The sequence below is a fragment of the Bos mutus genome, chromosome 16, assembly GCF_027580195.1.
Source record: "Bos mutus isolate GX-2022 chromosome 16, NWIPB_WYAK_1.1, whole genome shotgun sequence".
Taxonomy (NCBI): Eukaryota; Metazoa; Chordata; class Mammalia; order Artiodactyla; family Bovidae; genus Bos; species Bos mutus.
In genome coordinates this window covers 64,255,583-64,279,043 of record NC_091632.1, presented here as the reverse complement: position 1 = coordinate 64,279,043, position 23,461 = coordinate 64,255,583, and the positions used below count along the sequence as shown (strand labels likewise).

At 41.2% G+C, this 23,461-nt stretch overlaps 1 protein-coding gene across 5 annotated transcripts in view; it reads left to right on the top strand.

Annotated features, from left to right (window-relative positions):
- Positions 1-23,461, top strand: part of TGFB2 (transforming growth factor beta 2) — a 97,342-nt gene that overhangs the window by 57,655 nt on the left and 16,226 nt on the right. For all 5 annotated transcript variants that reach the window (XM_005898568.3, XM_005898569.3, XM_070385508.1 and 2 more), the window contains one exon: positions 632-795. In XM_005898568.3, coding sequence (XP_005898630.1) covers positions 632-795 — 164 coding nt within the window. The remainder of the gene's footprint in view (positions 1-631; positions 796-23,461) is intronic.

Sequence of the window (23,461 nt, the reverse complement as noted above, 5' to 3'; positions counted from 1 at the left end):
AGTGAACCTTTATGCCGAATAAAGAATTTTAAGACTGGGCCTGGTATCACCACCATGGGTGTATTTTCATTCAACAGTTCTTACCCTAACTTCACTAGAGGGTGTATTTGGTCCTATGTGTGTCAAAGACCAAATTATAGAAGCCAGAAAAGATGCAGTCCATGAACCTGGAGAGAGTAGAGTGTTTGGGTGCCAAAATTTCAAGGGAAAAAATACATGGGCAAACTGCTTGCCATTAGGAGCTATTTTCTTGGCACATTTGATTAAAGTGTATGCAAGCCTGACAGCTTTCTCCAGGCATCAACTGTCATGAACTTGTTCCAGTTCATAACCATTTAGGATTTTCCACCACTCCGTCAACTTTCAAAGAAGAGGGTTAACTTTGTGCCCTCAAATAGAATTGGAAGTGGTTTGTTAATCCCTTTTAATCGGCTACTCCTCTAACCAAATGCACATGCTTATTTTTTTTTTCCTAGTTCAATTGTTAATGATATTAAATTGGCCATTGGAAACGAAATCATTCTATAGATATTTCCCGTATGATTTCTTAAGGCTGTCTCATGCTGCAGGGTCTTTTGTGGGAGAACAATGGATTTTTATCATTTTCAATGATTGCCCTAACTTTTTACAGATGCCATCCCGCCCACTTTCTACAGACCGTACTTTAGAATTGTCCGATTTGACGTCTCCTCGATGGAGAAGAATGCTTCCAATTTGGTGAAGGCCGAGTTCAGAGTCTTTCGTTTACAGAACCCAAAAGCCAGAGTGCCTGAACAACGGATCGAGCTGTATCAGGTAATTTTGTTTGGGTTATTTGAATGGACAATGAGTTTTAAGTCTTAGGGTAAAGGACTTACTACAGACTGAAATTTTTCTGAGCTGATACGTCATTTTCTACACTCACAATCATGGGACAGGCCCTCATTTGTTATTCCTCTCACAGTGACAGCTCATTCCTGAGTTGCTCAGGAAAGCAGAACCTTTAATGTGAAGGGGGGAAGCTCTGAGCGTAAATGGCTGGAATGACCATCCTCTGGAAGGCTCCAGTCCTGAAATTCACCCCCTACCCTGGAAAGTCAGATGGTGCAAGACCAATCCCGCCCCAAGGAGAGAAGTCAGCTACCTTTCTTTTCTCATCTGATGGCCATCTTTTTCTCCTTTTCTTCCCTTCCTGTTGTCTTCTCTCCATCCCTTTTACTCTCTTTTCTTCCTGTCTTTGCTACCTCCTTTCTCTTCACTAACCTCATCCAGCCTCCTCTTCCTTTCTGATTCTACTCAGGCTTTCCAGTCCATCCGCCACCAAATGCACATCCTCTGTTCACCTCTGCCCTCCATTATTTCCGGCAGCCCTGGCATCTCATCTCCCTGGGTACAGGTGCTGGGCAGCAGTGTCAAAAGATGATGATGATAATGGTGGTGGTGATGATGGTGGTGGTGATGATGGTGATGAATGATGATGGTGATGATGGTGATGAATGATGATGGTGATGATGATGGTGGTGGTGGTGATGATGATGGTGATGATGATGGTGATGATGATGGTGGTGATGATGATGATGTGATGATGGTGATGATGATGATGGTGATGATAGCAGTGATGATGATGGTGATGATGGCAGTGATGATGATGGTGATGGTAGTGATGATGATGGTGATGATGGTGATGAATGATGGTGATGATGATGATGGTGATGATGGTAGTGGTGATGATGGTGATGAATGGTGGTGATGATGATGGTTATGAATGATGGTGATGATGGTGGTGGTGGTGATGATGGTGGTGATGATGGTGATGAAGATGATGATGATGGTGGTGATGATGATGATGGTGATGATGATGATGGTGAGATGGCAGTGATGATGATGGTGATGATGGCAGTGATGATGATGGTGATGGTAGTGATGATGGTGATGTTGGTTATGAGTGATGGTGATGATGGTGGTGGTGATGATGGTGATGAATGGTGGTGATGATGGTGATGAATGATGATGATGATGGTGGTGATGATGGTGGTGATGATGATGATGGTGATGGTAGTGATGATGATGGTGATGATGGTTATGAGTGATGGTGATGATGATGATGGTGATGAATGGTGCTGATGATGGTGGTGGTGATGATGGCAGTGATGATGATGGCAGTGATCATGATGGTGATGATGGTAGTGATGATGATGATGATGCCAAGTTACTAAGAGGTGAGAGATGTTCTTAACAGCTTATTACTCATGTGGCATCAGCATGACCCAAGATCTTTAGGGGACTCTGATGCACATGAAAGCACTGCTCTAAAAGCCCTGAGTCTAGTAGGGCAGGCACACATGGTCGTAGTAAATATGTCATAGTGTCATATAAACACGATATGTAAGGGGCAGAGTTGGAAAGATTTCACTATGGACTTGATGTTTGTGTGGGGCCTCAAGAAGCATCTGTTAGAGCAGGATGAGGGATGGTCATTCTTGACAGAAGGAGTCACCTGTGCAAAAACAGGGTCTCCTTTGAAGGGGCCTGTAGAAGATACTGTAGATATGGTGCCCAGTGCTAGGGGGTGAGGAAAGACTCAGGGAGAGGGTTGCCCTCCAGGGAAGGTATGTAAAGGGAGATAAACAAGATCAAGAACTGACCCAAGAAACCTAATGTTATGGAGGAAACATGTGAGACAATATGACTGAGAAGCGGGGATATCTGAGGGAATGAGAGGAATTGACATCTGTAGGTGGAAACCTGTAATTGTCCTGGATTGTAAATGTTTGGAAATTTGGTGAAGACTTTTCTTTGCATTTATTAGGAAAATGGAAAAATTATCATACAAATAAATGTTGGTTATGAAATCTCAGAGAATGAAGTTAAAGCTGTTAAGAGTTTTCAAATACTAGTTACATGTGTGTTCATGAAAAGTGATTCTTACTTATTATAATGGATCCTCAGGTACCTACCTTGGAGACCTTCGAATTTTAAGGCATGTTCTAAAAGCATCAGACAGAGTCACCTTTCTGTGTACCAGACCCTCTGCTAAGCCCTTTATTAATATTATCTCTGTTCTCACAGCTGTGCTATGAAGTTTGCATGATGAGGCATCTTTTTTCCCCCATTTATTGACATATAATAGCCACATAACATTGTATTAGTTCAAGCTGTACAATATAAGGATTTACTATATGTATATATTGCAAAATGATCACCACAGTAAGTTCAGTTAACACCCATTGCTTCATACACTCATACGTCTGTTTTTCTTTGTGGTGAGAACTGCTAAAATTTACTCTAGTAGCAACTTTCAAATATTCCATATAGTATTGCTGGCTATGGTCACTATGTCATACATTACATCCCTAGAATTTACTTATCTTATAACTGGAAGTTTGTGCCTTTGGACCACCTTCACCCTTTTAAAATATTCTTTCTACTCCTGCATTCTTTCTTATTTTTACAGAAGAAGGTGCTGAGTCACAGAGAAATTAAGTCCCTTGGCCAGAGTCACAGAGCTAGGAGGGGGCAGGGCTGGGATACAAGTCTAACTCTGACTCCCAAGTGCTCACTCCTCACCACATTTGCTGTTTGTAGCAAATCCTTTCCTACCTCTTTGCCTCAAAATCAGCCAGAATAGAAGAAAAATAAGAGAAACTAGGCCGGCCAGAGGGTGGAGTGATATTTGGAGGGAAAGCAAAGACTGAGTTCTCTGAAAAAGCAGCTTGATCAAAGTTAGTCAGAGATACTATAAGATGATTTGAAAATTAAAAACATGATTCCCTGTCCTCCTTTTTCTTCTTTTTTCAATTAAGACACTCTTACATGCCTCCCTGTATAGATGGATTGTGCTCTCTGGCCCTGTTTTAATTATGTGACATGTGACTTCAGTTAATTGAAGGCAAGGTTTGTTAGGTTTTGTTGCCTGTAACGTAAGGTGCTAAATCACTGTTATTCTTTGGCTCCTGACTTTTTGCCCTGAGGTGTGACCTCTGATAGTGGAATACTGATGGTTTGTCTTCCTCACAGAGGCCATCTCATCTCCAGGAGGGGATCTGTACTTGGAGGCTGGAATTTAGAGGACTTTAATGAGTCCTCAAGGGATGTGTACATTCCCAGAGGTTACTGCAGCACTGGCTGCCCCATGACATGAGCAGCAAGCTCTGTTCCAGTTCAAGTCCCCAAATTGGAAAAGATGGGGCTTCCCTGGTGGCTCAGCAGTAAAGAATCTGCCTGCCAAGCAGAAGACACGGGTTCAATCCCTGAGTTGGGAAGATCCCTTGGAGAAGGTAATAGCAACCCACTCTAGTATTCTTGCCTAGACAGAGGAGTCTGGCAAGCTATAGTCCCTGAGGTCTCAAAGAGACAACTTAGTGACTGAACAACAATTGGAAAAGATACAGGTCAAGATGGAAGCCCATTGAATGGAGACTGTGACCTTGGGTTTGTTCAATGTCACTGAACACAGGAATCTGGGAAGGAGGTACTTTTAAGGAAAATAAGGAAGACTAACATCTCCTTATCTATCTGGAGCTCAGCTATGCTGCAATCTAACCTCCTGAAACACAGCCAAGGTCCAGAAGTAAGTCAGAGAGATCCCTGAACACCTTCACAGAAGACACAGCACACATGCAGCTGAATCACTGGAAAGGCAGCCGTTGGTCCTCTCTGGGACTAAGAAATTTGAAACACTGGATAGGAAGGAGCTCTGGAGGAAGACACTCTGACAGGAGGAGGTGAAGCTTTAGACTTGAGGTGTTTGCCAGTGCACCCCAGTCACAGAATGCGATGTCTCTTATGGATAATTTTCCTAAATCTTATCCTGTTTGTAGTTAACCCAGTCTTTGTCTCTGTGGCACCCTGCCTGCCTTCTGATACCTGCTGTGGCCTCATTGGAAATCCCATTTTGGCTTGTTTTTCTCCAACTTTCCACTTGCCTTCAGCGCATTTGGAAGTCTTTGCAGCCTTCAGTGGTAAAGCTCCCTGGTATAAAACTCCCTTCTGTCGGGGGACAGAAATGGATGCTTATGATAACAGCCTTGAATTACGTAGGTGAGGCTAAATTATATTCAGGTAATAACTTGAACGCATGCCATAAAATGCTAGAGAGTTTTATATCCAAAATTGCTTAAAGGTTCTTTTGAAAAATAAAAGACTTAAATGGACAGATCTTTAGCTGTTTGGAGAGCTCAACTATTCAGAAGGACAAAGCCTCTGAAATTTCTAGGTGCCCTTTGATTACTGTATTACTTAACACATAGCTGACAGCCTACTTCCTAGAGGAAAAAGATAGGATCACTAGGAAGAGGTTTTCAGTGTGTTTAGATGGTTGTATGGATGATTTATTAGGATTATTCAGGACATTGATTTTAAGCAGGGGAAGAGTATGTGGGTGTGTGCTCACATGTGGGTGTAGGAGATACTCCCCTACCTATAAAAGCCCTGGGGGAGCTTCTACAAGCCCTGCCCATGGCCTCTTTCCTGGAGATTCTGATTGTCCCTGGAAAGGAAAAGATTTCCCTGTGGACAGATGTGGTTTCCAAGAGCTCTCCTTGTGATTCAGATGCGGTCATTTGCCATGGGCATCACAGATTTAAAACACATCCCAAGGTTGGGGGTCATTCTGTCCCATATTGTAGATGGTTACTCTTTCTAGAGTCAGAATCCCAGGCGGGAAAGACCTAAGATAGCATTTCTGGGAGCAAGCTCAGAGTTAGTTTCATCTGGGGTTCTGCGTCTGTTGATTTCTCCCTGCCCGGGGGAGTCAAGACACCCGAGCTTCTGTGGAAATCATGTTTAGTTTGGCAAGGCGACTCTCTCCTTCCCCTCTCTACAGAATAGTCTGTCAGAGCCGTGATGAATGGTGGTAACATAAAACCGTCCTGTCTTCCTCCTACCCCTGACTTCTGTTATGTTCACGGACTCCAAAGAGCATATACTGGTGTGATCATGATATGACTCCAGATGGACAGCAGTATCACACGGAATAGGAAAGGGATAAAGCCTTCTGATATGAAGGGAAAGAGGAAAACGGAAATTTTTTTCCAAATAGCAGTGACCCTTACTGTATTTTTAGAGATCTATGCCAAAGGGAGCCTTTATTGAAATGTGTTCCGATAAAGCTCCAGTGCTCTGGGAATGTTTTTGAACCTACTAATATTTAGTAGAGCTCTCAGCCTTTTTGGAAAATTGAATACATCTTTATTTGATTAAATCACACTTGTATTTATGATTAAAATCATGCCCAGAGTTATGAGAAGGGGAAAAAGTAGGAAAGAGGAATCTTCTTCAATTTGGATATCGCCAGCATGAGCCAAGTGAATCTGCCACCATGGAGGAAGCTAAGTCCTCAAATTTACAAGCAAAGAAATGAGTCACCAAGAAATTAATAAGTTAGTTAAGGGTATCTATGACCTTGTGGCCACAGGAAACCACCAAGGAATACTTGTGTTTAGGGGTGATGACCTCCAAAGACCTTGGACCTTCCAGCTATTTATAGCTTCCTCTCACCAACTTATACCCTTTTCACACTTATTGCCCTTTTTTTTTTTTTTAAATTGAAGTCAAGTTGATTTATAATGTTGTGTTAGTTTCCGTTGTATAGCAAAGTGATTCAGTTATATATATATATATATATATATATATATATATATATATACACACATATATATGTATATATATTCTTTGTCGAGTTCTCTTCCCTTATAGATTATTACAAAATATTGAGTATACTTCCCTGTGGTATACAGTAGATCCTCAAACTCTTAATTTACGCCTATCCCCCTCCCTTTTCCCTTCGGTAATCATAAGTTTGTTTTTTCTGTCTGTGGCTCTGTTTACTGCTCATTTCAAACTTTATCACCTCTAGGATAATAAGATTTGTACCTTTATAACTTTTTCGGTTAGTCACTGTTTAACTGACTCCCCCAAATTTTATGGCCTCAGATACCAATTTTTTATCGATTTTTAGGAGTCAGAAACTTGGACAGGACTTGACTGGGCTGTTCTTCTGCTCCATGTGGCTCTGACCTGGGTCGCTTGATGGTGCTCAGGTGGGAGCTGGGCTGAACTGGACGATCTATGATGAATTTGCTTCTAAGCTTGGAGCTGGAATGGGATGACTGAGCCCCTACTCCTCTCTAAGTAGTTTCAGGATGTACCCATGTGGTCTTCCCAGAAGAAGAGTCAGGATTTTTTACCTGAGGCTCAGGGGCCCAAGTGTCCAAGGCAGAAGCTGCCGGTCCACTTAAAGACAAGGTTCAAACCTAGCAGAACTTCCCTTTCACCTTATTCTATTGATCAAATGTGCTACAACCCAGGTGAAATTCAAAGGGAAAGGAAATAGACCCCATCTCTTGATAGAAAGAGTGTCAAAGAAGTTGCACCCATCTTTAATCTGCCACACCAACACACTGTACAGGGTCATAGACAGAAAACTCTGAGTGAGTGCCTCCTGGCATTGGTAGCAGAATTGATGCCAGTCATCTAGCAATATGGAAGAAGAGCTATGACAAACCTAGACAGCATATTAAAGAGCAGAGACATCACTTTGCTGACAAAGGTCCAGATAGTCAAAGCTATGGTTTTTCCGGTAGTCATGTATGGATGTGAGAGTTAGACCATAAAGAAGGCTGAATACCAAAGAATTGTACTTTTGAACTGTGGTGCTGGAGAAGACTCTTCAGAGTCCCTTGGGCTGCAGGGAGATCAAACCAGTCAATTCTAAAGGAAATCAACCCTGAATATTCATTGAAAGGACTGATGCTGAAGCTGAAGCTCCAATACTCTGGCTACCTGATGTAGAAGAGCCGACTCATTGGAAAAGACCCTGATGCTGGGAAAGATTGAGAGCAGGAGAAGGGGATGACAGAGGGTGTGATGGTTGGATGGCATCACTGACTCTATAGACATGAGTTTAGGCAAATTTTAGAGGTAATGAAGGAGAAGGAAGCCTGGTGTGCTGCAGTCCACACTCTGCAAAGAGTCAGAGTTCAAAGTTAGTGACTGAACAACATAAATAATCTAGCCATATATATCAGACTCAGCTTGTACCTTGCAGTTGCTCAGGGTCTGGTGGAGGAACAGATGTGTAAATGGTGTTTCAATAGTACCGTCTTTCTGCTAATTGAAATATACCCAAGAGACTTCTAGTGCAAAATCTGGAGAATCCAAAGGAATGCCTCAGAACTCATTCCTTCCAGAAGGGAATTGTGAGAATTTGGCAACATCCTACCATCTTGGTTTGATTCCTTGCGTGGACAGGCAGATAATTCCAAGATAATACACCATCTGCCTGAATCAAGATATTTCTTTGAGCCCAGCAATACTTATAGCAGGAATATCTGAATGCATCAGCTTGAGATAGAAGTAGGTTTGGTGAATTACTATGCACAGTATTTTTTTTTCATTGACTAGTTCACTAGTCACCCTTAATGAGACAACATGGTGTAGTGTTTAGTGGTGTGAGTATTGCGATCTAAACTTTCTTAATAATTCCAGTTCACTTGCTGTTTATTGTAAGGGTGAAATAAAACCATGTATATAGTTGCTGGATGGAGAGTGGGCAGTCGATCTATGTTAGTTCCCTTCCTTCCTTGTCATCTCTTAGATTTTGACTTCTAAGTCTTTACTTCTTCCAAGAGGAAGAGCCTTTTACAAAATTACCTATCAAAGTCAGTTGCCAGATTATTTTTAGGTTAATTTATTAGCTTGAGGCCACTAAAAGAAAAACAAAAGAACTCCTTGATGCAGTGTGATGTACTGGGTTGATACATCATGAAACATCAGGAGAGATGTCATCTTCTCACATGGGGCTGGCATGAGACCACAGAGGTTGCTGTCAGATAGCTTTCTAGAATACAGTCTGCTGGTGGTTCTCTGTTAATCAGTGGAAGATAAATGTGTTGGGGTGAAATGAGCTCAGTGGATTTCCAAGGAAACGTATTTCCTGACCTTGGTCATAAGAAGGGCAGTAGTAGTGTTTATTTTTGTAGAGATGGAGCATTCAGCTTCAGTTGAAGTTACCTTTGCCTTAATAAGAGACTCCCACCCCACCTCTACTGGATACTCCATCACAACTTTGATGAACAGAAGTAAAATACAATCTGTCCTTCTGCTTTTCCTCATCCCTTTCTTTAATCCTTTGGATTTTATTTTATTTATTTTATTTTTTTGGACTATGCTGTATGGGTGGGATCTTAGTTCCCCAACCAGGGATTGAACCCTTGCCCCCTGAAGTGGAGGCACAGAATCCTAACCACTGGAGCTCCAGGGAATTCCCAATCCTTGGATTTTAATGCCTAGTAGGATTTGTGTTTAGACAGGCTTGCAAATGTGATGATTTCTTATCTTTAGAGATCTCTTGCAAGGCTATACAATACAAAAACAGTGGCTAAATCTAAGTCACATCCATTTATCTCTGGCTTCAAACTGTACAATACACATGAAATGACTTTTCAGAGTTGCAGGTGAAAGCGTGACTTGATGGTTATGGAGCAAAATAAATAAACGAAGATTTTAGTGGGAAGGAGTGAATCACCCACCACTTTAAATAAACATCATATCTCTTCTCTGAGAAAGATTTTAAACTATGCACACCCCTAAGGCTTTACAGTGAAAATTCAAAGTAGATGGCCTCCACTTGCTTTTTAAGGGATTCTAAAGCTGCAATTCAGCCCTGAGTATTCACTTGCAGGACTGATGCTAAACTGAAGCTACAATAATTTGACCACCTGATGTGAAGAAGAGTTGACTCATTGGAAAAGATCCTGATGCTGGGAAAGATTGAAGGCAAAAGAAGAGGGCAGCAGAGGATGAGATGGTTAGATGGTATCACCAACTAATTGGACATGAACTTGAGCAAACTCGGGGAGGTAGTGGAGAACAGGGAAGCCTGGCGCACTACAGTCCATTGGGTCACAAAGAGTCAGACACAACTTGAGTGACTGAACAACAACAACAAAACTGCAGAGTGAAGGATGAGGTTCTTGTCATTGCAAGGACCAGAGTACTCAGTGGGGTTAATGAAAACTGCACCCTTTTCCTGATCCCAAACCCATGCATGTGCACACGCGCATATGTACCATCGTGCTGCACACACACACACGCTACACACACACACACACACACACACAGAGTTCAGCTTTCAGTTCTCATATTGCCCAAGGGTTTATAAAATATAAAGAGGTCAGCCAAGAAAACTGACTGTCTGTTAAATTAGACTTGCAAAAAGTGCCACTGAAAAAAAAAGTTATACTATGCTCCTGTTGTCCAGAATTTTACAGCATACAATCCCCTTAATACTGATCCTAACTCTGGCGCCACATTGGAGACACACGCGGTATAGTAACCCACTTAAAAAAAAAAGCCATGAGGTATAATAAACACTTTGTTTGCACAAGGCTATTAATACCTCAGGTTTTTGCAAACTGATCGAATGACATGCTCGCCTCGTAAGGAAATTGGATCGTTATCATTTGCATTAAGTTATGACGTTACCCAGAGTCTAGGAACCCTGTGAGCAGACAGGACCCCAAAAGTGGTGCAAACAGCCGCCCTTCCCCACTGTATTAAAAAAAAATGTTAATAATCATGCAATTGTAACTAATAATTCTCTGTTCTTTTGCATAATGCGGCTCAGTAACCATGTTGATAATTATCACTGACATATGCATTACTAACCATGTGCAGGGATTATTTTAAGTGCTTTATAATGATTGATTCATTTAATCACTATAATAATCCTATTATTACCTTAATTTTACAAATGAGGAAACGGAGGCACAGAGAAGTTCAGCAACTTGTCCAGGCCACACAACTTGGAAGAGACAGGGCCAGGATTTGAACCCAGATGGCCTAGCTCCAGATGCTGTGCTGTTGCTCACTTTATCCTACTGGTAGGAGGATCACAGGCTTCAGCGTTGGGCCAGTGTGGGTTCCAAGTGTGACTTTGGGGAATCTGAGAAAGGCACAGCACCGAAATGATTCCTCTATCTGTTAAAAGTAAATAAAAACACCTCGTTGGCCAGGATTTTGTAAGGCATGAGCAAATGCATGGAAATTCCTAGCACAATGAGTCCACTCAATGGTTAGTATTATTGTTATTCCCAAAGCACTGATTTTGAACTTTTATGAGAAACCATCTCTTACATTTGCAATCTTTTCAAAATCTCTTAGTAATGAGAACACTCACCTTAGACCCTAGCTCTCCAAGTCCTGGGTGTGCAGTGGCTGTCCCACGAGTTTGCTTCAGGACTTCCTTAAATAATATTTTCAACTCACTCTGCAGGTGGTGGTCTCATTCAATTGCTGGTGAGTAGCTCTGGGTGGGAAAGAAAAGGAACATTGCAGCCAGTCAGCCCTGGTTTCATCATTTACCTTTTTTTGTTTATTAATATTAGTTTTCTGCTCTTACAAATCACTTATCTCTCTGAGCCTCAGTTTTTCATCATCCAATGGAGATACTGTTCTTGTCTAATGAGTTGGTGTGAAGAGAACGCCACTATAGAGTGTCTGGCACATTGGCTGTGTCAGGAGTGGATTATTTTCATCAGGGTTTTGCTTGTCATCTAGAACTTGTTTATATTTCCCCTAGAGTGGGTTTGTGATCGTAAAACTACTCCTCGATGATGTCAGTCATCTCTGGTTGGATGATGTCATTCATCTCTGGTTGGACGAGGTCTCCTCTGACCCATTTCCGGGGATCAGCAGAGCAGAGCAGGATTATGGGAACAGCCGAGGTGTTAGCGTTCTGGATATTTGCTTTATCAGGACTCTGACACAGCTCTGATGAGTTGACTCTGTAATGTGTCTGGCTTTTCTTTTTGAAGAAACCATTACAGAATGACCAACCCCAGTGAGGATATCTTTGTACCTCTGCCTCACCACCACACAAATAGGCTTGATACCTGCTTCCTGTGTTGACTTCAGTAGTTTTATTTTCATCTTATAATTGTATGCCAATTTTTCTATAACTCCACCAGGGCAAAAATTGTTCCAAAGAAGGATATATGTTTATTTCCTGGTAGCAACAATAATCAGAATATTTGGAGGAACTTTTGCTTTAGAACTGTGTTTAGAACCTACAAATACTGAACCATAAATTCTTTCAATGGGGACGAATCTATATTTTTGAAAATCCTGTTGATTCTTGAAAATGGCCAAAAACGGCCAGGTTTTTTTTTTATTTTTGAGAAATTTGTTTTGTTTCAGTATTTCCACACTTTCTGTTTTTGGCTGTGCTGGGTCTTCACTGCGACCTCCAGGCTTCTCTGGTTGCAGGGCATGGGATCTGGAGCACGTGGGGCTCAGTAGCTGCAGTCCATGGGCTCTGTGGTTGTAGCGCATGGACTGAGTTGCTCTGCAGCGTGTGGACTCTTAGTTCCCTGACCAGGGATCAAACCTGCATTCCCTGCGCTGGAAGGCAGGTTTTTGTTTTTTTTTTTTTTAACCACTGGACCACCAGGGAGGTCCCAGCCAACAAAGTTTAAGTCGAAAATAAAAATAGCTAAGTTGATTTTCCTATGTGATTTAAAGTGTTTAAAGGATGGATCCCAAATCCAACCACTTCTAACTTCTCTGCCTCTACTACACTGGTCCCAGGACTTGGACTTTTGTAATGGCCTCATCTCGCTGTTTGCACCCTAGCCCTGTTCAAGGCCATTTGCAACACAGCAGTGGGGCTGATTTCTCCCAAGAGGTTGCTTAGATCCAAATCTCCTGCCCAGAGCCCTGTCACGGCTTCTCACCTCACTCTGTGTAAGAGCCAACAGCCTTCTTGTGCCTCGTGAGGCCGTCCCTTACCCATTGCTCACTCGTCCCCCAGCCATGACTGGTTCCACTCAGGGCGTTCTTCGTCCTTCCCTCTTTGCTGCTCCTCACCCTGGGCTCACCTCCTCCTCACGTCTGCAGCTGCTGTTCCTTCCACCCACAATGCTCTTTACTGCTTCCCAGAAGCCTCTCTCTCATCATTCCTTCAGATTTTTCTTCAAATGTCACTCACTCAGAGACCTCCCTGGCCACCCTGTGTGATGTCTAAGGTCCCTCTTCCTAACATGTACCATCCCCTTTCTTCACTGTTTGTTTCTCCTCCATACCCATGCCCTGTGGTACACTTGATCTTCTCTTCTTCATCTTATTTATGATCTTGTCTGTACCTCTGGGGGTAAACTCCCAGAACAGCACCTAGTGCATATGTATGCTCAACAAACGTCTTTGAATACACTGAAGGAACATTTCAAAATAAGATTTAAGTACAAGGAACACTGTGGAAATAAGAGTGTAACATCATCAGGGGACTCTTGAGAAACATCATTTATTTGGATTTGGAAATTCTGCTAGATTTGTTCTAACCATAGCCATGTAGCTATTTATGAAGAAAGAAACATGGATAGCTACCCATTTTCTGTTACTTATTCAGAGCTACTTCTGGTAAGTGAATAATAACCATGTAGATAAAATACATACATATGCATATAATGAATTAGTGAAACTGATACTCTTGGGTAACCCATCAACACGGTAGAAAAGACAGGCTCTTTGTTTTTTTTAGACTCCTTACTTTAGAGTCACACCCCCTAAATTAAAGGGCTCAGCTGAATGTGAGCTGGGACTTGAATTATAGTACAGGTCACATGGGTTGTTGGGAGCCAGGAAGAAGGAGAAGGGGGTTGGAAGTGTGTTCCCCAAGTATGTGTGTGTTCGTGTGGAGTTGCAGCAGGATTGGAAGGGGAAATTGAATGAGGAAATGAAGATATGGCCTCAGAGAGCTTGAAGTTTTGTTGGCGGGACTCATTCACCCCATGGTAGGAAGCAACCTGGTCATTATCAGCACCCTTGGTACTGAGCTCTGTGGTTTGGCCCCAGGGACCAAGTAGAACTATGGTCTTGACTTTGTTGCCCTTCAGATTCCATCACTGATGGGTGGAAGGCACGTGCCTCTTTCCTTGCCTGTGAGGACGTGACTTGTGACTGCTTGAATCGTTTTCTCTGTTGTGTGATTTACATCCAATGGTCTTGTGAATGCTGTTGAGCTGCAGAGCATCAGAGACTTTCCATTTCCACAAAGGACTCCTTCATCCCCCAGACCTATAGAGATTCATTTGCTTGTTTATACAGATGTGCAGTCAGCACAAAGGCCTGTGTATGGAGACTGAAAAAAAGTGAAGGAAACAATAGGGAATTATGAGGTGTTTCCATCAGAAAGGAGAGGCTTCCCTCTGTGTGTGTGTGTGTGTGTGTGTGTGTGTGTGTATTTATATGTATGTGTGTGTATGGGCTTCCCTGGTAACTCAACTGGTAAAGAATCTGCCTGCAATGCAGGAGACCCTGATTCGATTCCTGGGTCTGGAAGATTCCCTGGAAAAGGGATAGGCTACCCACTCCAGTATTTTTGGGCTTCCCTGGTGGCTCAGATGGTAAAGAATCGGCCTGCAATGCAGGAGACCTGAGTTCATTCCCTGGGTTGGGAAGATCCTCAGGAGAAAGAAATGGCAACTCACTCCAGTATTCTTGCTTGGAGACTCCCCATGGACAGAGGATTCTGGCGAGCTACAGTCCATGGGGTTGCAAAGAGTCGGACACAAAGGAACAACTAAGCACGTATCTGTGTATATATTAATATATTGTGTACGTGTATGTATGTGTGTGTATATATGTGTGGATGTACATTTGTGTGGTGTGTGTGTATATGTGTAGCTTGCAAGTATCATTTCCATAAAGGTCATTGAAGCCCTCTGTATGCCATACGTTATTACTTGCACTTGGATCTGTATAACATAGTAGCCTATCAATGTGCATTCAGTTCAGTTCAGTTCAGTCGCTCAGTCGTGTCCGACTCTTTGTGACCCCATGAATCGCAGCACGCCAGGCCTCCCTGTCCTTCACCAACTCCCAGAATTCACTCAGACTCACGTCCATCAAGTCAGTGATGCCATCCAGCCATCTCATCCTCTGTCGTCCCCTTCTCCTCTTGCCCCCAATCCCTCCCAGCATCAGAGTCTTTTCCAATGAGTCAACTCTTCGCATGACGTGGCCAAAGTACTGGAGTTTCAGCTTTAGCATCATTCCTTCCAAAGTAATCCCAGGGCTGAAATCCTTCAGAATGGACTGGTTGGATCTCCTTGCAGTCCAAGGGACTCTCAAGAGTCTTCTCCAACACCACAGTTCAAAAGCATCAATTCTTTGGCGCTCAGCCTTCTTCACAGTCCAACTCTCACATCCATACATGACCACAGGAAAAAACATAGCCTTGACTAGACGGACCTTTGTTGGCAAAGTAATGTCTCTGCTTTTGAATGCTATCTAGGTTGGTCATAACTTTCCTTCCAAGGAGTAAGTGTCTTTTAATTTCATTACTTTGGTCAGTAAAGAGAAAGAGTTAATATTAGACATAATAATGTAGATTTCTCAGCTCCAAAGAGACTGTGTTGTCAGGTGAGTCTTCCTTTCAAAGTTGATGTGCATTCTGTAGGCTTCTACTATACAGGATCTCATGAAGCTCTTACGAAGAACAAATTCCTTACAACCCCCTAGAGGGATACAGTCACTGGAGAGCCATGGCAATTACAGGATGTGGTGATGAGAGAAGGAGGCAAAGAACTGGGTCTGTTAGGCCACTTTTCAAAAGATTCATGCAGTATGTAAGCTTGTTAGATACCCACAAGGTGACCCAGCATTGCTCAAGGAGGCTGCAGTTAAACGGGGCTGGGGGGTTATGTTTATGCCTCATGGAAGAGAAGTCTTTATCCAATTCTGCTCTAAGACTCCACTTTCTATTACATGGAAATTCAGCTCTCTTGCTTTTTGTCATCATTTTCATTCCTACAATGAAATATATTAAGTAAGGTAAAATGCAGTATAAAATCATTTACATTGTCTGGTGATTCTTTGTCATCATAGTTAGATAGAGATAAAGATATATAGATACAGATGTCTATCTATGAAGTCTCTGTGAAGTGTGTGTCATATGTATGTATGAAATTCTGAGAAGTAGTTTCTATCACTTCTAAAAGATTGATTGTTCAGGGGCTTATATGTCACTTGATCATATATGTCTTTCTAATGAAGTCTGTTAGTCAATAAGAATTTACTGAAGTTGGACCATGTAAACTGCAGTGGAAAATACTCTTTGGAAGAATAAGAAAGTGCTTTTTGCTTTGAAGAACTTCCTAATCAGACTGAGCACCCGAAAATAGCCAACCCTGTGTAATGTATGAGCATCTACTGTTATAAGTTGAATTATATCCCTTCAAAATAGATACATAGGCATCCTGACCTCAGCACTTCAGAACGTGACCTTATTTGGAAATAGGTGCATTGCAGATGTAATTAGTTAACATGAGGTTATACCGGAATAGGGTAGGCTTCTAATTTTATATGGGCAGTATCCTTCTAAGAGGACAGCCGTGTGCACGTGAAAAGATGTGCAACATCCCCAATTATTATTAATAGAGAAATGCAAGTCAGAACTACAGTGAGGCATCACTTAACACTGATGGCCATCAGAATGGCCATCATGAAAAAATTTACAAATAACAAATGCTAGACAGAGTGTGGAGAGAAAGGAATCCTCCTACACTGTTGGGAATGTAAATTGGCACAGCAGCTATAGAAAACAGTATGGAGGCTCCTTAAAAAACTAAGAATAGAGCTATCATATGATCCTACAATCCCACTCTTGGGTATATATACAGAGAAAATTCTAATTGGAAAAGATACGTGCATCTCAGTGTTGATAGTGGCACTATTTACAATAGCTAAGACATGGAAGAACCTAAGTTAACATTGATACATGAATGGATAAAGAAGATGTGGTACAATGATATATACAATAATATACACAAGATATGTACAGTGGAATATTACTCAGCCAGAAAAGAGTGAAATAGTGCCATTTGCAGCAACATGGGCGGACCTAGAGTTCGTCATACTCAGCAAGTGATGGTTTATGTTTGCCTGGCTTCAAAGCCTAGTGTATGAACCTTTTCCCTACACTAATGATTTCCAAAGGCACTTGGCAAACTCCATGGGTTTTTCAAAGAAACCTAAGGAACTACAGAGGGTATGGAATGTCTTCATCAACCCGATGAATATATTGGATGCATAGTGACTGGTACTGTGGCAAGGATAGTCGAGATGCTGAATAGCATAGTTAAGGTTCAGAGAAATTCTAAAGTGCTAAACACCCAGGTCAAAAAAGAGCTGCAAAGTTACTGGAGACATATGTCTAATTTGCATTTAGATTCAAAAATGAACTGTGTCAGTTACCCCACTCCGGTACTTTTGCCTAGAAAATCCCATGGATGGAGGAGCCTGGTGGGCTGCAGTCCATGGGGTCGCTAGAGTCGGACACGACTGAGCGACTTCACTTTCACTTTTCACTTTCATGCATTGGAGAAGGAAATGGCAACCCACTCCAGTGTTCTTGCCTGGAGAATCCCAGGGACGGGGGAACCTGGTGGGCTGCCGTCTATGGGGTCGCAAAGACTTGGACACGACTGAAGCGACTTAGCAGCAGCAGCAGCAGCAGTATATACTAGAACGGTAGTTTTCTGAGTAGTCCCGAGACCAGCAGCTGGTGCATCACCAAGGAAGATGTTAGAAATACAAGTTCTTGTGCCCCTCTTATCCCTATTAAATCAGAAGCTCTAGAGATGTTTTAATAAGCCCTCTAGTTGTGTCAATGCAGGCTGAAGTTGAAGAACCACTGGCTAGAAAAACCAACCTTCTTCTCTGCCTTCTTTCATTTCTTTGTCTTTATTCAATGTCATTCCAGAAAGGACTTGGGGTGGAAAATCTGACTTAATGGTTTGTGTAAGAACAAAGGTTTTATTTTACGAAAAGTTTAGATTCAGTGGTGTGATGTGGCTGCTGCCAAAAATAAAGAGTTGGCATTGGAAATAGTGACCAGAACAAGGGAAGCAAGAGGCAGCCCCCTCCTCATTTGGCATATTCTCTATATTTGCCATATTGCACTAGACTGTACCTGGAGTTTGTTGAGGAACTGATTTTCAGAGGGATATTGAAAAGGGGTTTGACAAGGATGGCAGAGCTCCACAAACCTTGTCTTGAAGGAAGAAGTTGAGGAAAGCCCCCTCCTATGATGGGGGGCTGACAGAGAGAAGAAAGAGAACTTGACATCTTGTTCCAGAGGGCAGAAAACATACAGTGTTGGAAAGCCTCCTCCACTGGTATGAACAGGGCAAGATGTTTCCAGGCTTTTTCTGCAAGGTGTTGGCAATCCAGGTAAGTCCCTCAGGCTTTTTCTCCTCCAGCTGTAGTACTTAGATGATAAGGGCTAGAATGTCCACTTCACAGGTGTCTGTGAAGACTGAGAAATGTGACAATGTTTCAATATTTGAAAAACTAGCATAATTGTATGATGATGAACCAATGGTACTGTTATTAACTAAGACGAGTTGATGGAAATTTTAAGTTCAAGATGAAGAAAAATTTCATCCTACCAGTTGGCCAAAAGAGGGATGATCTTCCTCAACAAGTAGCAAGTTCACTGTCATGAGAGGTCTTCAGATCAAGACAGAGATGTTAGAGTATGAATTGTTTTGGTTTGGAGAGATGGCCTCTGAGTGCCTCTCTGACGCTTGTATTTCATGACACAGAGATTAGTGACTCAAGGTGAGGTAGATCTAAGAGATTGGTGCTTGGAGCCAGCAGAATGAAGGTTTAATTTGGCATTGCGTTGTCACTCTGTGCATGCCAATACGTGCCACAGCAAACGTTTTAAACACTGAAATGCATTTAAACCTTAAGTACATTAAATATCAGGCTTCCCAGGTGGCACTAGTGGTAAAGAACCTGCCTACCAATGCAGGAGACATGAGCTGCAGGTTTGATCCCTGAGTTGGGAAGATCCCTTGGAGGAGGGCATGGCAAGCCACTCCAGTATTCTTGCCTGGAGAATCCCGTGGACAGAGGAGGCTGTCCATTGGGTCGCACAGAGTCGGACGTGACTGAAGCAACTTAGCACGCATGCACATTAAAAACATTTAAAAAGTCCATCCATGTCTCTACAAATGAACCAATTTTGTTCCTTTTTATGGCTGAGTAATATTTCTTTGTATGTATGTACCACATCTTCTTTATCCATTCCTCTGTCAATGGACATGTGGTGCATGTGTATTTTTAAATTATGTTTTTCTCTGCGTATATGCCCAGTAGTGGGATTGCTGGGTCATATGGTAGTCCTGTTTTTAAAGGAACCTTCATATTGTTCTTCATACTAAGGAGGGAAGGAGAGTGGAATGGATTGGGAAATTGGGATTGAAATATATACAATACTATGTTTAAAATAGATAAGTAATGAGAACCTACTGTATAGCTTATAGAAACCTACTCAGTGCTCTGTGGTGACCAAAATGGGAAGGCAATCCAAAAAATAACCACACACACATATAGCTGATTCATTGTATTATGTGGTAGAAACTAACACAACATTGAAAGCAATTATACTCCTATAAAAATTAATAAAAAAAAGAAAGAAACATAAAAAAAAATTAAAAAGGAACAAGATGGGCCCACACTAGATAACCTCATTTTCGTTTTTCTCTCCTATGATTAAATCTCTCTTTCCATTAAAAGTCTGATTGAATGGGCCCCTAGGTTTTTCTGTAGATCTATTGATGTCTGAATATGGAAAGTAAAGTAGAATCCCCAGTGCTTTCTTACAACTCTTTGCAATGTTTCATAGGAATGGAAGAGGTGTCTTCGGGTTCTAAGCCAAATCCTGGATTGATTTACATCATTTTTCCTTTAAGACTAAGATTTCCTCTGGCTATAATTCTGCATCTAGAGTTCTATTTCTTCTTTTTTTCCTTGCTCCTAAACTATTGGGTAACATTGGTGACTTTTGCCTCTCTCCACTCCCTGATTGGCTGGTTTCCAGTGTCAGAGGGATGAATGGATCCTTTTGTGCAAGGAGTTTTATAATTTAGGGAAGAACTGAGAGCTTTGCCAAAGATAGTACGTGGGCATTTTACACATATTACAGATAATGTGTATATATCAATAACATAATGAAGGTACCATTCAGGCATCGCTGTGGGTGGTAGCTAAGTAAGAGACAGCTATATCTCATTTTTAATATATTAGAGACTCTCTTCTAATTTAGTCAACAACAGTTGTTGGTCTGTTATTTAAAGAAAAAAGTCAGTTAAAGCAAAAACTTTAGAAAAAAAATTGTAAAAACAAAATTGGGAAGGCAGGAGGTAAACTTTTATTTTAACTTAAAATGTATACATGTGTGTGTATATATATGTTTCACACACACACACCCTAACACAATGTAAATGCTGAGTTTTCTGTAAAAGACCAACGCCTCTTCTTTGACTATGGCTCTGTCTGTTGCCAATCCAGGGCTTCCAGGTGGCTTAGTATTAAAGAATCTGCCTGCCAGTGCAGGAGACATGAGAGACATAAGATCCCTGGGTCAGGAATATCCTCTGGAGAAGGAAATGGCAACCCATTCCGATATTCCTCCCTGGAGAACCCCATGAACGAGGAGCCTGGCGGGCTACAGTCCATAGGGTCACAAAGAGTTGGACATGATTTAGCAACTGAACAATGACAACAAATTGCCAATCCATGTCTACTATTTTGCCTAAACCACATCCATAGCACATTGTCAATGATTTTTAGTTTTTAGTTTCTTTGAGGGAGAGACTCATTTCAGGACATCTGCTAAGTGAACAGAGTGCAAGATCCTTCTAAATTTTTAACACATTGTTTTTTTTTTTTAATTTGATAGCTGTCGCTCCCACATCTAAAATTGGGAAAAAATTATCACAGTAAAATACACCTAACATAGAATTTAACTTTTAATCATTTTTTAGAGTATACAATTCAGTGGCATCAAATAAATTCACAGTGTTGTCCAACCATCACCGCTATCCATTTATAGAAAAAATTTTATCATCCTAAATGGAAACTGTGCCCATAAAAAATAACTTCCCATTCCTGCTACCCCCAGCCCCTGGTCACCTCTGTCCTACTTTATATCTTCATAAATTTGCCTATTCTAGGTATCTTGTGTAAGTGAAATTGTGTAATATTTGTCCTTTTGTGTCTGGCTTATTTGACTTAGCATAATTTTCAAGATTCATCCATGTTTTAATATGTCATCATTTCATTACTTTTCACGGCTGAGTAGTATTCTATTGTATGTGTAGACTGCATTTTCTTTATCTGTGTATCTGTTGATAGACACTTGGGTTGTTTTTATCATTTTGCTATTGTGAATAATGCTGCTATGAACATTGGTATACAAGTATTTATTTGAGTCCCTATTTTGAATTCTTTTGGGTATGGATCTAGGAGTAGTAGAATTGCTAGATCATATGGTAATTGCATGTTTACCTTTTTGAGGACTCACCAAACTATTTTTCAAAAAAATTTTTTTTAAAAGAAACTTGTTTTGGGAAGACTTTCTAAGGCATTCAGGTCTGTTCTCACAGAAGCATAGCTTTCTTTACATTTGGTCCTGTATTTCATCAGTTTCTAGAACATCTAAAGAACTTGGATAATTACAATATCATGTTCAACTTGATATTGAACAGGCTTAGAAAGATATACGATTGATACTCTCTAAGCACTCAACTGGTAAGACCAGAAGTCCTTGGAACATACTAGAGAGTATCTTTCCAGTAATGAATCCCACTGTGCTGTGGGCATCAGCCAATACCTATTACAGAACAAATGGAGAACACTGGTTAATCTGGACAGTAAAACAGCAGCCAGTTAAGAGAGTTTTTACCATTCAACTAAATTATCTTTGTTATGATAAAATGTATAAAGGAATTTAGAAACGATTGTGATTCTAGGGAAAAAAAGCCATCCAGGACTGTTAATATCAATACACTTGTTGGGACACTAGCAGAAGAAAGGCTGGCAGAAAAGGCTAAATAGAATGGGAAGTTGACCGAGGTGCTCATTTTTGTATCAACTCTTGAATTTAAGAAAATTCTACTCGATAAAAGCAGTGGGTTGATTTTCTTTCCTTACAGCTTAATTTAGCGTGGGTGATAAATGGAGGATAAACAGGGAACAGGGAGAGTGTGCCTATTCTTAGAAAATACCTTTCAAGTTAAGATTCGAGACTTTGGGATGTGATTAGAAGGTTTTCTAGCCAGTTCTGAAATTAAACCCCCAAGCTGTAGGAGGAGTACTTTTATACAGCATCATCCATCCTTATTGGTGACCCAAGTGATTAAAGGTTTGGGAAACTGGCCCTCAAAATATGGTCTAAAGGAATTGGGTTTATTTAGCTTAGAGAGGGAGACTGAGCATGCTGAGGGGGACTTAATAATAGTCTCCAAGAATATGAGGGATATTCTATGAGTGATGGAAAGCAGCTGTTTCCTGTTTCCACTAAGGACTGGATAAGAAAGAATGGAGTTAAATTGCAACAAGTGGGTTTAAGAACTCCTTGGCCATAAAGTTCAAGACAACAAACCCACAAGACTGAAGTCACTTTTCTGTTTCAGAATTTGGTAGCTCAATAGCTGTCTTTCTTGGTGGTTTGAATTGGCCTGTTCTTGAACTAGTAAAAAGATATGGAGGACCTTTCACCCGTGTGAGAGTATGAGGTTGTCCGATGTCAGAACATACCAGTGTTCTGTGGCTGAGGAAGCACTTATCTTCTAATGAGATTTAAAAAGAAAAAAAATTCAGAATCTCTTTGCTCCTCCTTGGTTTGATTTTAAAGCCAGATAATCTAGATTTACCTTCTCTATAAGATAAGTTTAATTAGATTTGCTAGTGTGCATTTTTTCTGCCCATGTTGTCAGTGTGGTCATGATTTTTTTTAATATTCTGTATTTTTAGTGAGATTGTGTGTATTTGTATATATACACATATGTGAAAAGTGAAAGTGTTAGTTGCTCAGTCCTGTCCAACTGTTTGTGGCCAATGGACTGTAGCCTGCAAGGCTCCTCTGTCCATGGAATTCTCCAGGCAAGAATACTGCAGTGGATGGCCATTCCCTTCTCTGTGGGATCTTCCCAACCCAGGGATCCAACCTGGGTCTTTTGCATTGCAGGTAGATTCTTTACCGTCTGAGCTACCAGGGTAGGCCCACATACACATACACACACACATATATGTATACAGACATATATGATATCTTAAGTTATGAGATATATACATATATCTCACAGATACATATTGAAGATATTTGATATATGATAGATATGTCTTTATCAGATGTAATTAATTCAACAATGAAAGCAATGTGTTTTGTTCTAGACAGTGCATCTAAGTGTTAGGGATATGAAGATGAATAAGATATACACTATGCTAATTAGAGCTTCCCAGGTGGCACTGGGAAAAAGCTGGCTTAACACTCAACCTTCAAAAAACTAAGATCATGGCATCTGGTCCCATCACTTCATGGCAAATAGATGGGGAAACAATGGAAACAGTGACAGACTTTATTTTCTTGGGCTCCAAAATTACCGCAGATGGTAACTGCAGCCATGAAATT